At 56.4% G+C, this 12,428-nt stretch overlaps 1 protein-coding gene and 1 non-coding gene across 2 annotated transcripts; both read left to right on the plus strand.

The window, feature by feature from the left end:
- Nucleotides 1-3,743: 3,743 nt before the first annotated feature.
- On the plus strand, nt 3,744-9,632 carry LOC121062836 (toll-like receptor 13). The gene is made up of 3 exons (XM_040543100.1): nt 3,744-3,919; nt 4,037-4,081; nt 5,482-9,632. Exons 1-3 carry the CDS (start codon nt 3,831-3,833, stop codon nt 8,402-8,404), a joined length of 3,057 nt encoding a protein of 1,018 aa, XP_040399034.1. The 5' UTR covers nt 3,744-3,830; the 3' UTR covers nt 8,405-9,632.
- Nucleotides 9,633-12,028: 2,396 nt separating this feature from the next.
- On the plus strand, nt 12,029-12,101 carry TRNAV-CAC. Its single transcript has one exon. It is a non-coding gene; the product is annotated as a tRNA-Val (tRNA).
- The last annotated feature ends 327 nt before the right edge of the window (nt 12,102-12,428 follow it).

Genomic DNA, 12,428 nt, shown 5'->3' on the forward strand with positions numbered 1-12,428 from the left:
ATTAAGGGTCCCTGAGGGAAGCTGGGGGGTCCCTGGGGGCATTTGGATGGATTTTGGGGGTTTCCTGGGCTTATTTGGCATCCCTGGGGCATTTATTTGGGGTCTCTGGGGCTATTTGGGCCAATTTGGGGTCCCTTTTACCCCCTCCAAGAACTATGCTTGGTCCCGCCCCCTGGTGCACATAGCCCCACCCCCTTCCCCCAGCCTCCACCCCCAACCCTGTGCCTGCAACACCCCCTGGGCTACCATTAGTGATACCTGGGCCAATTTGGGTAATTAATGACCCCTAGGTGAAGGGAGCTCGTTAGCAATTCCTGGGACAATTTGGGTAATTAATTTGGGGTCCACACCCCATCTCCCCCCCCCCCCCCAGTTTAGGCCCCGCCCCCAGCACCAGTTCCACATAGCTCTCCCAGTATAGCAGTAGGCAACCCAGTGCATCCTCCCAGAATAACCCAGTGCAGCCAAGAGCCCTCCTCCTCATCTAACCCAGTGCCTCCCAGTGTAAACCGGTGCAACCCACTGCCCTCCTCCCAGTATAACCCAGTTACACCCAGAGAACCTCAGAATGGTTGAGGTTGGAGGCCATCTGGTCTTGATGGCCCTCTGTTGGACTCTTTCCAGTATGTCCAGGTCTCTCTTGGACTGGGGGGCCCAGAACTGGGCCCAGTACTCCAGGTGGGGGTGTTCCTCATAAGATTCTTCTTGGGGTTCTTGTTGAGGTTCTTATCGAGGTTCTTCTTGGGGTTCTTCATGAGGTTCTTATTGAGATTCTTCTTGGGGTTCTTCTCGAGGTTCTCCTTGGGGTTCTTCTTGAGGTTCTTCTTGAGGTCCTTCTTGGGGTTCTCCTTGGGGTTCCTATGACGTTTTTGTCGAGGTTCTTCTGGAGGTTCTTCTCCATCCATCCCCAGGCAGAGCTCCGTGCTCTCCAGCCGTTCATTCACATAGAGAGAGCACCACATAGGGGTTGAGGCAGGAGTCTTCCTCCCACCACTTTCCCCCTTCCCCTTCTCCAGAGGCCATGCCAACCTCAGTGGTGGGGATGGATGCTGCCATCTTCTCACAGCGGTCAGGGGCTCTACGTTTGACACTGCGCCACATCCTTAAATGCTCTCGTAAATCCTCCTCCTCTTGGTGGCACAGCTCTTCTAAGATGGCCACCTCCTGCACAGCTCTGGAGATGTCACACAGCAAAAAAAAAAACATGAAAGGGGAAGGAGGAGGATGGGGGCTTGTTATGAAAGTGTCCTGAACACCCACGATGCGCAGAGGCCCTGCTTCCCAAAACGCAGCCAAAGAGCACTTGCTGATGGGAAGTAGAGAAAAATTGTTTGCTCTCTCATCACTTTTGCATGACCTTTGCTTTTATTTTAACTTTTTATTTTAACCTCTTTTATTTTTTCCCTTTATTTAAATAATCCTTATATCAATGCGCAAGCCACTTTCCCCCCATCATATTTTCTCCCCCCCACCCCCTCTTCCTTTGAGCAAGTGGCATGATGGGCCTAACCTCTTTTTTTTTTTTTTTTAATTTTCATTTTTTCACCTTTAATTACATTATCCTTATCTCAATACATGAGTCTTTTTTTTCCCCATCATATTTTCTCCCCCCTCTTCCTTTGAGCGAGCAGCGTGGTGGGCCTCAGCTGCCCATCAGGGTGAAACCACCACATCTCCACAGCCTCTGCCATCTGAACCTCCATCTACATCATGGCCTCCACTCTCTCAGGAATATTTTCTCCAAAATCCACTGGTCTACAGTGTTGGTCGTAACTAGGAACGTGTCGAGGACCAAAGATCAACCATTTTCTTCGAAATCCACAACTCGTCTTCTGCACGAGCTGCTCCAGACCCGGCCTCTCCAGTTAAAGGGGAGCTTGGCCTTCCCTGATATCAGAGGGAAGTAGGACATCTCAAAAATTCTTTTTCTGCAAAGAAAAGCTGAGAAATTTGGGGTTGTTCAGCCCGGAGAAGGGAAGGTTCCCAGGAGGCCTTGTAGAGGCCTTCCAGTACCTAAAGAGGCTGACAAGAAAACGGGTTTTAAACTAAAAGAGGGGAGATTTAGATCGGATATTTGGAAGAAATTCTTCACTCTGAGGGCGGTGAGGCACTGGAACAGGTTAACAAGAGAAGCTGTGGATGCCCTATCCCTGGAGGTGTTCAAGGCCAGGTTGGTTGGGCCCTGGGCAACCTGGTCTGGTGGGAGATGTCCTTGTCCATGGCAGGGGTGTTGGAATGGAGTGGGCTTTGATGTCCCTTCCAACCCAAACCATTCTGTGGGCCCAGGTCAGTCAACTGTGCTCATTAGAATCCCCTAGAATTCATTTGAGGTCTCTAGCAGTCATTAGAGGCCTCTGGTGCTCGTTAGGGGCCTCTAGTGCTTGTTAGAGGCCTCTGGTACTCATTAGAAGCATCGAGAGTTTGTTAGAGACCTCTAGCACTCATTAGAGGCCTCTGGTGCTTGTTGGAGGCCTCTGGCAATCATTAGAGGCATCTAGTGCTCGTTAGAGGCATCTAGTGCTTGTTAGAGGCCTCTAGCACTCATTAGGGGCCTCTGGTTCTTGTCAGAGGCATCTAGAGTTCCTTAGAGGCCTCTGGTGCTCGTTAGAGGCCTCTGGAGTTCATTAGAGGTCTCTAGTTCTTGTTAGATACCTCTAGCACTCATTAGAGGCCTCTGGCACTCATTAGAGGCCTCTGGTGCTTGTTAGAGGCATCTAGAGTTTGTTAGAGGCCTCTAGCTTTCATTAGAGGCCTCTGGGGCTCATTAGAGGCCTTGAGAGTTTCCTGGGGCCCACGGGGCCCACCCCACCCCATTCTGGCTTCCCTTCCCTTTGTCCTTGCCTACCGCTCCCCTTCTACCACCCAGCCTCAGCTGCTGCCCCCCTCCCAGTACAACCCAGTTGCACCCAGTCCCACACCCCATCACCCAGTGCCCTCCCCCCGCCAGGAGGAACCAAAACCAGTGGGCTGCACGGTGCAGGGTGGGGGGAAAGGGAAGTGAGAGCAGCACCTGGTGGGACAGGGCACGACAGCGGTGGGGGGCATGGGGACGTGGAGGGGGACGTTGGCGGACATAGGGGGGGACATGTGGGGGGACACAGGGACATTGGGGACATGGGGGGGCATTGGGGACATGGGGGGGCATTGGGGACATGGGGGGACATGTGTAGATAGGGATATGGGGACATGGGGGGATGTTTGGGACATGGAAGGGACATGGTTGGACATGTGGGGGACTTGTGGGGGGACATAGGGTTATGGGGACTTGTGGGGGGACATAGGATTATGGGGACATGGGGGGACATTGGGGACATGGGCGGATATGGGTAGATAGGGATAAGGGGGGACATGGGAGGATATTTGGGACATGGGCGGGAAGTGGGTGGACATGTGGGGGACATGTGGAGGGACACAGGGGCATTGGGGACATGGGGGGCATTGGGGACATGGGGGGACGTGGGTAGATAGGGATATGCGGATATGGGGGGATATTTGGGACATGGAGGGGAAGTGGGCGGACATGTGGGGGACATGTGGGGGGACATAGGGATATGGGGACATGGGAGGGACATGGAGGGACATGGGGACATGGGGACATGGAGGATATGGGGATATGGGGGACGTGTGGGAGGACACAGAGATATGGGGACATGAGGGGGACACTGGGGACATGGGGGGACATGGGTAGACAGGGAGATGGGGACATGGGGGGGACATGGGGGACATGGGGGATATTTGGGACTTGGAGGGGAAGTTGGGGGACATGTGGGGGACATGTGGGGGGACATAGGGATATGGTGACATGAGGGGGACATGGGGGACATCGGGGGATGTGGGTAGATCGGGATATGGGGACTTGGGGACACTGGGGGCATGGGGACCCGATGCATCAGGCCGTTGAAGCAGATGCTGGGGACAGGTGCCACCGCCACCCCCAACCCCCCCCCCCCCCACGGTGTGTGACAGGAGCCCCCCACCGCCCACGTCAGCATTGACATGAAGTGATACCAAAACTTCCTTTTTCCACCCCAAAAAGGAGAAAGCAGCCGAGGATGACCGAACCAGCAGACGGGATGGCATGGTGAGGGGGTAACGGGGCCCACGCGGTCCTGTCCTGTCCCTGTCCCCAAATCCTCACCTCCCTGTCCCCTTCCAGTTGTACACTGGGTTATACTGGGAGGTGGGGGTGTACTGGGTTATACTGGGAGGAAGACAGTGGGGTGGCACTGGGTTATACTGCACAGCATTGGGTTATTTTGGGAGTGGGGCACTGGGATATACTTGGAAGCAGTGAGTTATACTGGGAGGGGGTACTGGGTAATAATGGGAGGAGGGTGTGGTGGTACTGGATTATACTGGGCAGCACTGGGTTAATAGTGGGAGGAGGGCAGTGGGGTGGCACTGGGTTATACTGCACAGCACTGGGTTATTTTGGGGGTAGGGCACTGGGTTATACTGGGGGGCAGCGGGGTGTTCTGCGGGAAGGGTACTGGGTTATGCTGGGAGAAGGGTAGTGGGGGGCACTGGGTTATACTGGGGGGCACTGGGTTATACTGGGAGGAGGGCAGTGGGGTGGCACTGGGTTATACTGCACAGCACTGGGTTATTTTGGGGGTGGGGCACTGGGATATACTGGGAAGCAGTGGGTTATACTGGGAGGGGGTACTGGGTTATGCTGAGAGAAGGGTAGTGAGGGGGCACTGGGTTATACTGGGTTGCACTGGGTTCTCCTGGGTGGCACAGAGTCCTACTGGGAGGGATCACTGGATTATACTGGGCAGCACTATGTCCTACTGTGTGGGATCACTGAATCCTACTGGGAGGGATCCCTGGGTTATATGGTGTGGCACTGGGTTCTTCTGGGTGGCACTGGGTCCTGCTGGGAGGGGACACTGGGTTATATTGGGTGGCATTGGTTCCTACTGGGAGGGATCACTGGATTATAATGGGTGTTACTGGGTTTTCCTGGGCAGCAGTGGGTCTTACTGGGGGGGGTCACTAGGTTATACTGGGTGTCACTGTTTTATACTGGGTGGCACTGGTTCTTACTGGGAGGGATCACTGGGTCCTCCTGGGAAGAGTCACTGGATTATAGTGGGTGGCACTGGGTCTTACTGGGACAGGTCACTGGGTTATATTGGGCAGCACTCTTTTATACTGGGCATCACCGGGTCTTACTGGGACGGATCACTGGGTTCTCCTGGGTGGCACTGGGTCCTACTGGGAGGGGACTACGGGTTATATTGGGCAGCTACTGGGAGGGATCACTGGATTATAGTGGGCAGCACTGGGTTTTTCTGGGTGGCATTGGGTCCTACTGGGACAGATCACTGGGTCCTACTGGGAAGGGTCACTGGATTATAGTGGGTGACACTGGGTCCTACTGGGAGGGGTCGCTGGGTTATACTGGGCAGCGCTGTTTTATACTGGGCACCACCGGGTCCTACTGGCCCCGCCCCCAACCCTCCTATCTCCCCCCAGGCCCCGCCCCTCCCGGTCCTCCCCCTTCCTCCCCCTCCTCCTCCTCCCAGCCCGCCACCCCCTGGCCGTGCTGGTGGCAGTGACGGTGATGGTGATGCTGCCTCCGCCCGCGCTCCCCTATGGCTTCCGCAACTGCATCGAGGCCGCCTGGGCCCCGGGAGTCTTCCGCTGCATCCAACGCTACCTGGAGTCCCCGGGGCCGGCCGTGTCTGACCTCCCACCACGGGCCTACGCCCTCAACCTCTCCCACAATGCCCTGCGCCTCCTGCCACCAGCCTCCTTCGCCCGCCTGCCTCACCTCCGCAGCCTCGACCTGGCCTACAACCGCCTGCAGAGCCTCGCCCCCGGCGCCTTCGATGGCCTTGGGGAGCTCTTGGCCCTTGACCTGTCCTATAACCACTTGGCCACCTTGGCTGACGGCGTCTTCGCCGGCTTGGGCAACCTGTCGTCGCTCTGGCTGCGGAGGAACCCGCTGAGCTCGGTGTCCCCAGGGGCCTTGGCGCCCTTGGTCAACCTCCAGTGCTTGTCGCTGCGGGGAGGGAGGCTGGGAGGGTTGGGGGCAGTGGCGGAGGCGGTGAAGGGCCTGGGGAGGCTGCGGGCCTTGGACCTGTGCTGCAACAACTTGACGGCGCTGGGGCCGGGCCCACCGCTGCCGGCCTCATTGGTCAACCTGCAGCTGTGCAACAACTCGCTGGGGGGGCTGCTGGGGGCCAGCCCGGCCACCCTGAGGCACGTGCGGACCCTCGACCTGTCCTACAATGGCATCTCGCAGGCAGAGGCCTTCATCCCGCTCCGCCTGCGTAACCTCAGCCTCCTCCACCTCTCCGGCAACCCCTTGGATGTCTTCCGCCTCCTGGAGGTCTCTGACATCCGTCCCCACAGCCTGGATTTCTCCGGGTTGGTGCTGGGGGAAGGCGGGGTGGACAAGGTGTGCTGGTGGCTGCTGGGTCCCCGGGCCTTGTGGAGGCTGAAGCTGCAACACAACAGGTTGCAGAAGCTGCCGAATGGCACGCTGGCCTCCTGCCCCGTGCTGAAGGAGCTGGACCTGTCCTACAACCGGCTGCGGTGGGTGGGCTGCGTGGGCGGTTTGCTGCGGGGGGAGCAGCAGGGGGAGCTGGCGGTGTTGACAGTGGAGCACAACCTCCTGCAGCGGCTGCCTTCCTGCCGGGGGGCCACGGAGCTGCCGCGCTTGTACAATGTCTCCTTCCGCTACAACCGCATCCTGACCATCGGGCCCAGAGCCTTCGCCTACGCCCCGGCCCTGCGGGTGTTGAAGCTCAACATCAACAGCTTGGCCCGGCTGGACCGGGAGGCTCTGCGGGGGCTTCGCAACCTGACGGAGCTGCGGCTGGACAACAACCTCCTGACCGACCTCTACCCCGGCTCCTTCGCTGACCTCGGCAGCCTGCGTACCCTCAACCTGCGCAACAACCGCGTCTCCGTCCTCTTCCCCGGTGTCTTCGGGGGCTTGGCCAGCCTCCAGACCTTGGACCTGGGGGGCAACAACCTGCGCCACTTGGCCTCCCGGTCGCTGCTGGGGGTGCCCATCCTGAGGAAGCTGTACCTGGACCGCAACCGGCTGCTGGAGGTGCGCAGCGAGGTCTTCGCCCCGGTGCAGGCCACCTTGGGTGTGCTGGACCTGCAGGCCAACAACCTGCAGTACATCACGCAGCGGCAGCGGCAGCAGCCGCCCTTCCGCAACCTCAGCCACCTCTACGACCTGAAGATGCAGGCGCAGCAGCCCTACGGGCTGAAGGTGCTGCCCCACCGCTTCTTCCAGGGACTGGTGGGGCTGCAGTCGCTGTCGCTGTCGCAGAACAAGCTGTTGGCCATCCCTGCCGATGTCTTCCAGGATCTGGGCCAGCTGAAGTTCCTGACGCTGGCCGACAGCAGCAACGGGATGCAGGATCTGCCTGACGGTGTCTTCAGGAACCTGGGCAACCTGCACACCCTGGACCTGGAGAACGTGGGGCTGCACTCGCTCACCCTGGAGGTCTTCGGCAACCTCAGCCGGCTGCGGGTGCTCAAGTTGGCCAAGAACGAGCTGAAGACCTTCAACTACAGCGTGGCCAGCCGGCTGCCCTCCCTGCGCTACGTGGACCTGCGCAAGTGCCCGCTGAGCTGCACGTGTGACAACACATGGCTGCAGAGCTGGCTGAACAACAGCCGCGTGCAGGTGGTCTACCCCTACAACTACACCTGCGGCTTGCACCACCATGCCTACGTCTACAGCTTTGACACCCGTGTCTGCTTCCTGGACCTGGGCTTCTACCTCTTCACCGGGACAGTGCCGGTGGTGCTGCTGCTGCTGGTGGTGCCCGTGGTCTACCACCGTGCCTACTGGCGGCTGAAGTACCACTGGTACCTGCTGCGGTGCTGGGTCAACCAGCAGTGGCGGCGGGAGGAAGAGCGCTACGTCTATGACAGCTTTGTGTCCTACAACTCGGCCGACGAAAGCTGGGTGCTCCAGGAGCTGGTGCCCGAGCTGGAACGCGACTCCTTCCGGCTCTGCCTGCACCACCGTGACTTCCAGCCGGGCCGCAGCATCATTGACAACATCGTGGACGCCGTCTACAACAGCCGGAAGACGGTGTGCGTGGTGAGCCGCAGCTACCTGCGCAGCGAGTGGTGCTCCATGGAGGTGCAGCTGGCCAGCTACCGGCTGCTGGACGAGCGCCGCGACGTCCTGGTGCTGGTGCTGCTGGAGGACGTGGGCGACGCCGAGCTGTCCGCCTACCACCGCATGCGGCGGGTGCTGCTGCGGCGCACCTACCTGCGCTGGCCCCCCGAGCCCCCCGCCCAGCCCCTCTTCTGGGCGCGGCTGAAGAAGGCGTTGAGGTGGGGGGAGGGGAGCGAGGAGGAGGTGGAGAAAGGCTTGGGGGCAGGGACGGGTAGGTGTGGGGAGGGAGAGGAGCAGGCGTAGTTGGGGGGGACAAGTGGACATTGGGTGGAGGAGAACCAGCCATAGGGTGGAGGACACCGACTGGCCATAGGGTGGAGAAGAACCATCTATAGGGTGAAGGCCAACAACTGGCCATAGGGTGGAGAACCAGCCATAGGGTAGAGAACCAACCATAGGGTGGTGGAGACCAACTGGTCGTAGGGTGGAGAACCAGCCATAGGGTGGAGGACAACACCTGGCCATAGAGGTGGAGGAGAACTGGCTATAGGGTGGAGGACAACTGCCTGTAGGAAGGCCCACAGTAGGGCTGTTCTCACCCCAATCCAACTGTTCCCCTCCAAACAGACCCCAAAATGGTTTAGCTGATCCCAGCCTGCTGGTTCCCCTCCAGTCAGACCCATAAAGATTTTTATCACACCAAAACACCGTGCTCCCCTTCCAAAGGACCCAAACACGGCTTTTCTCAGCCCAAAATACCAGATTCCCCTCTGAAATGATCCCAAACCAGCTTTTCTCACTCCAAAGCACCTGTTGCCATACAGGACACCCTCCCTCCCCCCCCCCAAAAAAAAGCTTTTATTACCCCAGACGGCCAGATTCTCCTCAAAAAGAACTGAAATCTGGCTTTTCTCATCCCCAAAAGCCTGTTCCCCTCCTGAAGGATCCAAAAATGGCTTTTCTCATCCCAAACCGCCAGGTTGCACTCTTAAAAGACCCAACAATTGTTCTTCTCACCCTAAACTGCCAGGTTCCTTTCCAAATGGACCCCAAGACAACTTTTCTCAACCCAAAATGCCACATGCCCCTCTAAAATGTTCTGAAAGGGGTTTTTCTCACCCCAGACCACCAGCTTTCCCACCTAACAGACCCAAAAAAGGCTTTTCTCACCCCAGACTGACTCTTCCCCTCCAAAAGGATCCCAAAAGGGCATTTCTCCCCACAAACTGACAGGTTCCTCTCCGAACAGACCCAAGAACAGCTTTCCTCACCCCAAACTGTCTGTTCCCCTCCAGAATGACCCCAAACCAGCTTTTCTCACCACAAACTGCCAGGTTTCCCGCTGAAAAGACCGCAAACTGGCTTTTCTCAACCCAAAGCATGTGTTCTCATCTCAAAGGACCCAAAAAGTGGTTTTTTTTCTCCCCTAAAGCAGGGCTTGGGGGGCAGTTCCCACAAGGTGCCACTGCCCTGGGGTGTTGAAGCCTCTATTGTAAGGGGGGTGGGGGGGCAATAAAGCAAAGATCCCCCTGTTCTGCTTGTCCCTTGATATGGCCACATGTGTGTGTGAATTTTGGGGAGGACATCTGGGGGGGGGGTAAGGCACATTCAGGAAGCACGTGGGGGGGTCCCCAATGTCCCCAAGGGCTCCTCGCCACCATGGCAGAGCCTGGCTGCAAAATGGGGGGAAAATCAAAGATTTTGAGCAAAGGATGGGATGAAGAGGGAGCACCCAGGAAACCTCAGGCTCCTCCAGACCCTCCTAATATTTCCAGGGCCCCTCAGAATGACCCATTTACCCTCTGGAAACATCTCATTATCCTCAGTCCCCCAAAGAATCTTCTATAATCCCCTTCAGTACCCTCATTTACCCCCCAGATCCCATACTCCCTTCAGACTCCCTCAATATCCCCCAGAGCACCCCCAGGAGTCCCTCAGGGCCTCCCCAGAGCCTTCCATTTCCCCCGATCCCCCATTTCCCCTCCTCAGACCTCCCCCCCCCAAATCCCCAGACCCCCTCCCCCCACCCCAGGCATCTCCCTGGACCTCATCAGGACCTCATTTCCCACCCCAGTATCCCTGGGACCCTCCATTTCCTCCCCAGTCTACCCCCACTATCCTCCAAGCTCTCCATTTTCCCCCCAGAACTCCCACTTTTCCAAACCAGAATGCCCATTTCCCCTCTCAGACCCCTCCCAATATCCCCAGAACCCCCTGGGACCACCCCAAGATCCATCCCCCAATTTCCTCCCATTACCCCAGAACCCCCCAGTATCCCCAGGGAACCCCAAAGCTCCCTGTTACTTTTCCAGGACCCCCATCTCCCCCCCCCAAGTATCCCCAGAGCCCCCAGTTCCCACTCAGACCCCACTAATATCCCCAGGGAGATATTAATAATAACAGGGGAGGCCTGGAGGGTTGGTTTTATCCCCTTCCCACAAACCCACCACATGCCTACAGCGGTGGAAGCAACCACCAGGTGGCTGGAAGCATGTCCTGTGCCCCATTTCACCCCCGGGAATTCTATCCTGGGCCTCATAAAGCAAGTCTTAAGGTGCCATGGCACCCCAGAAAGAATTGAGTCAGGTGATGGGGCTCATCTCCCAAACAACCTTACAGACACTGGGGTCAAAGAGCATGGTATTGAGTGGGTATATCGTAACCCCAGGGAAAATCGAGGGATGCATTCGGTTGTTAAAGACTACATTGAAGGTGCTGGGACATTCAAAAATTGGGATACACATCTGGCAAAGGCCACCTGGTTTGTCAACACTAGGGGATCTGCCAACCGAGCTGGACCTGCCCAATCAAACCCATTACGTGCTGTAGAAGGGGACAAAGTCCCTGTAGTGCACGTAAAAAACATGCTGGGGAAGAGAGTCTGGGATGTTGCTGCCTCAGGCAAAGGCAAACCCATTTGTGGGACTGCTTTTGCTCAAGAACTTGGGTGCCCTTGGTGGGTGATGCAGAGGAATGGGGCGGTCTGATGCGTACCTCAAGGGGATTTAATGTTGGGTGGGGATAGCCCATGAGTTAATGGGCTGATGTTAATTACTGTATAATACCGAATGTCATCACTACTATGATTGCTCTATATCACATCAGTGGCATGACGGTAAGAGTCACCCAGCTTAATTAGAAAATAATGTTAGACAGAATCGGACATGTGCAGCGGTGATGGAACCAGAGCTGGTTTCAGCATGAAATGATCCAGAATCATCTATGGGACATTTACTGTCCAGAATCATCCATGGGACAACCCATAGATTAAGGGAATGATATCTGTGTGTGCATATCAACGGATGAGTAGCTTATGAGGAAGAGAATGAGTAACTGTATTGGGAAGAGTAAGACCTGAGTGTGACATAGATGTTATGGAATAAGGGGTGGATAATTTCCTGGTTTTGGCTGGGATAGAGTTATTTTCCTTCCCAGTAGCTGGTGTGGTGCTGTGCTTTGGATCTGGGGGCAGAAGCAGGACAGCTGACCCCAACTGTCCAAAGGGGTTTTCCATACCATATTGCATCATGATCAGCTCTCCAGCACAACTCTGTGCAGCTGAACCACAGAATCATTGAATCACTGAGGTTGGAAAAGACCTCTAAGATCATCTGGTCCAACCCTTAACCTAGCACTAAACCTTGTCACCAAGCTCTACATCTACATGTTTCTTGAAGACCTCCAGGGATGGTGACTCAACTGATTCCCTGGGCAGCCCATTCCAATGCTGCACCACTCTTTCAGTGAAGAAATTTCTCCTAATAACCAATCTAAACCTCCCCTGGTGCAACTTGAGGCCATTTCCTCGTCTTATCACTTGGTGCTTGGGAGAAGAACCCAATCCCCACCTCACTGAAACCTCCTTTAAGGTAGTTGTAAAGTACAAGAAGGTCTTGAGCAGACAGGGAAGGGTAATTGGGCATGACAGTTTCTGTAGTGTAGTGGTTATCACGTTCGCCTCACACGCGAAAGGTCCCCGGTTCGAAACCAGGCAGAAACACTCCAAGCATTTTTAGGATCCTACTGGACAAAATGTCCAGCATCCAGCTAAACAAAAACATCATTGGATGGGTGAGCAATTGGCTGACGGGTAGGGTTCAAAAGGTTGTGGTAAATGGGGCCACGTCTGGCTGGCGGGTGGTCACTAGTGGGGTCCCTCAAGGCTCCGTTTTAAGGCCAGTCGTCTTCAATGTTTTTATAAATGATTTGGATGTAGGACTAGAAGGTGTTCTGAGCAAATTTGCTGATGACACTAAACTTGGAGGAGTTGTGGACTTGGATGAGGGTGGAAAGGCCTTGCAGAGAGATCTGGACAGATTGGAGAGCT

This window comes from Cygnus olor (assembly GCF_009769625.2).
Source record: "Cygnus olor isolate bCygOlo1 chromosome 31 unlocalized genomic scaffold, bCygOlo1.pri.v2 SUPER_31A, whole genome shotgun sequence".
In the NCBI taxonomy this organism is placed as follows: domain Eukaryota; kingdom Metazoa; phylum Chordata; class Aves; order Anseriformes; family Anatidae; genus Cygnus; species Cygnus olor.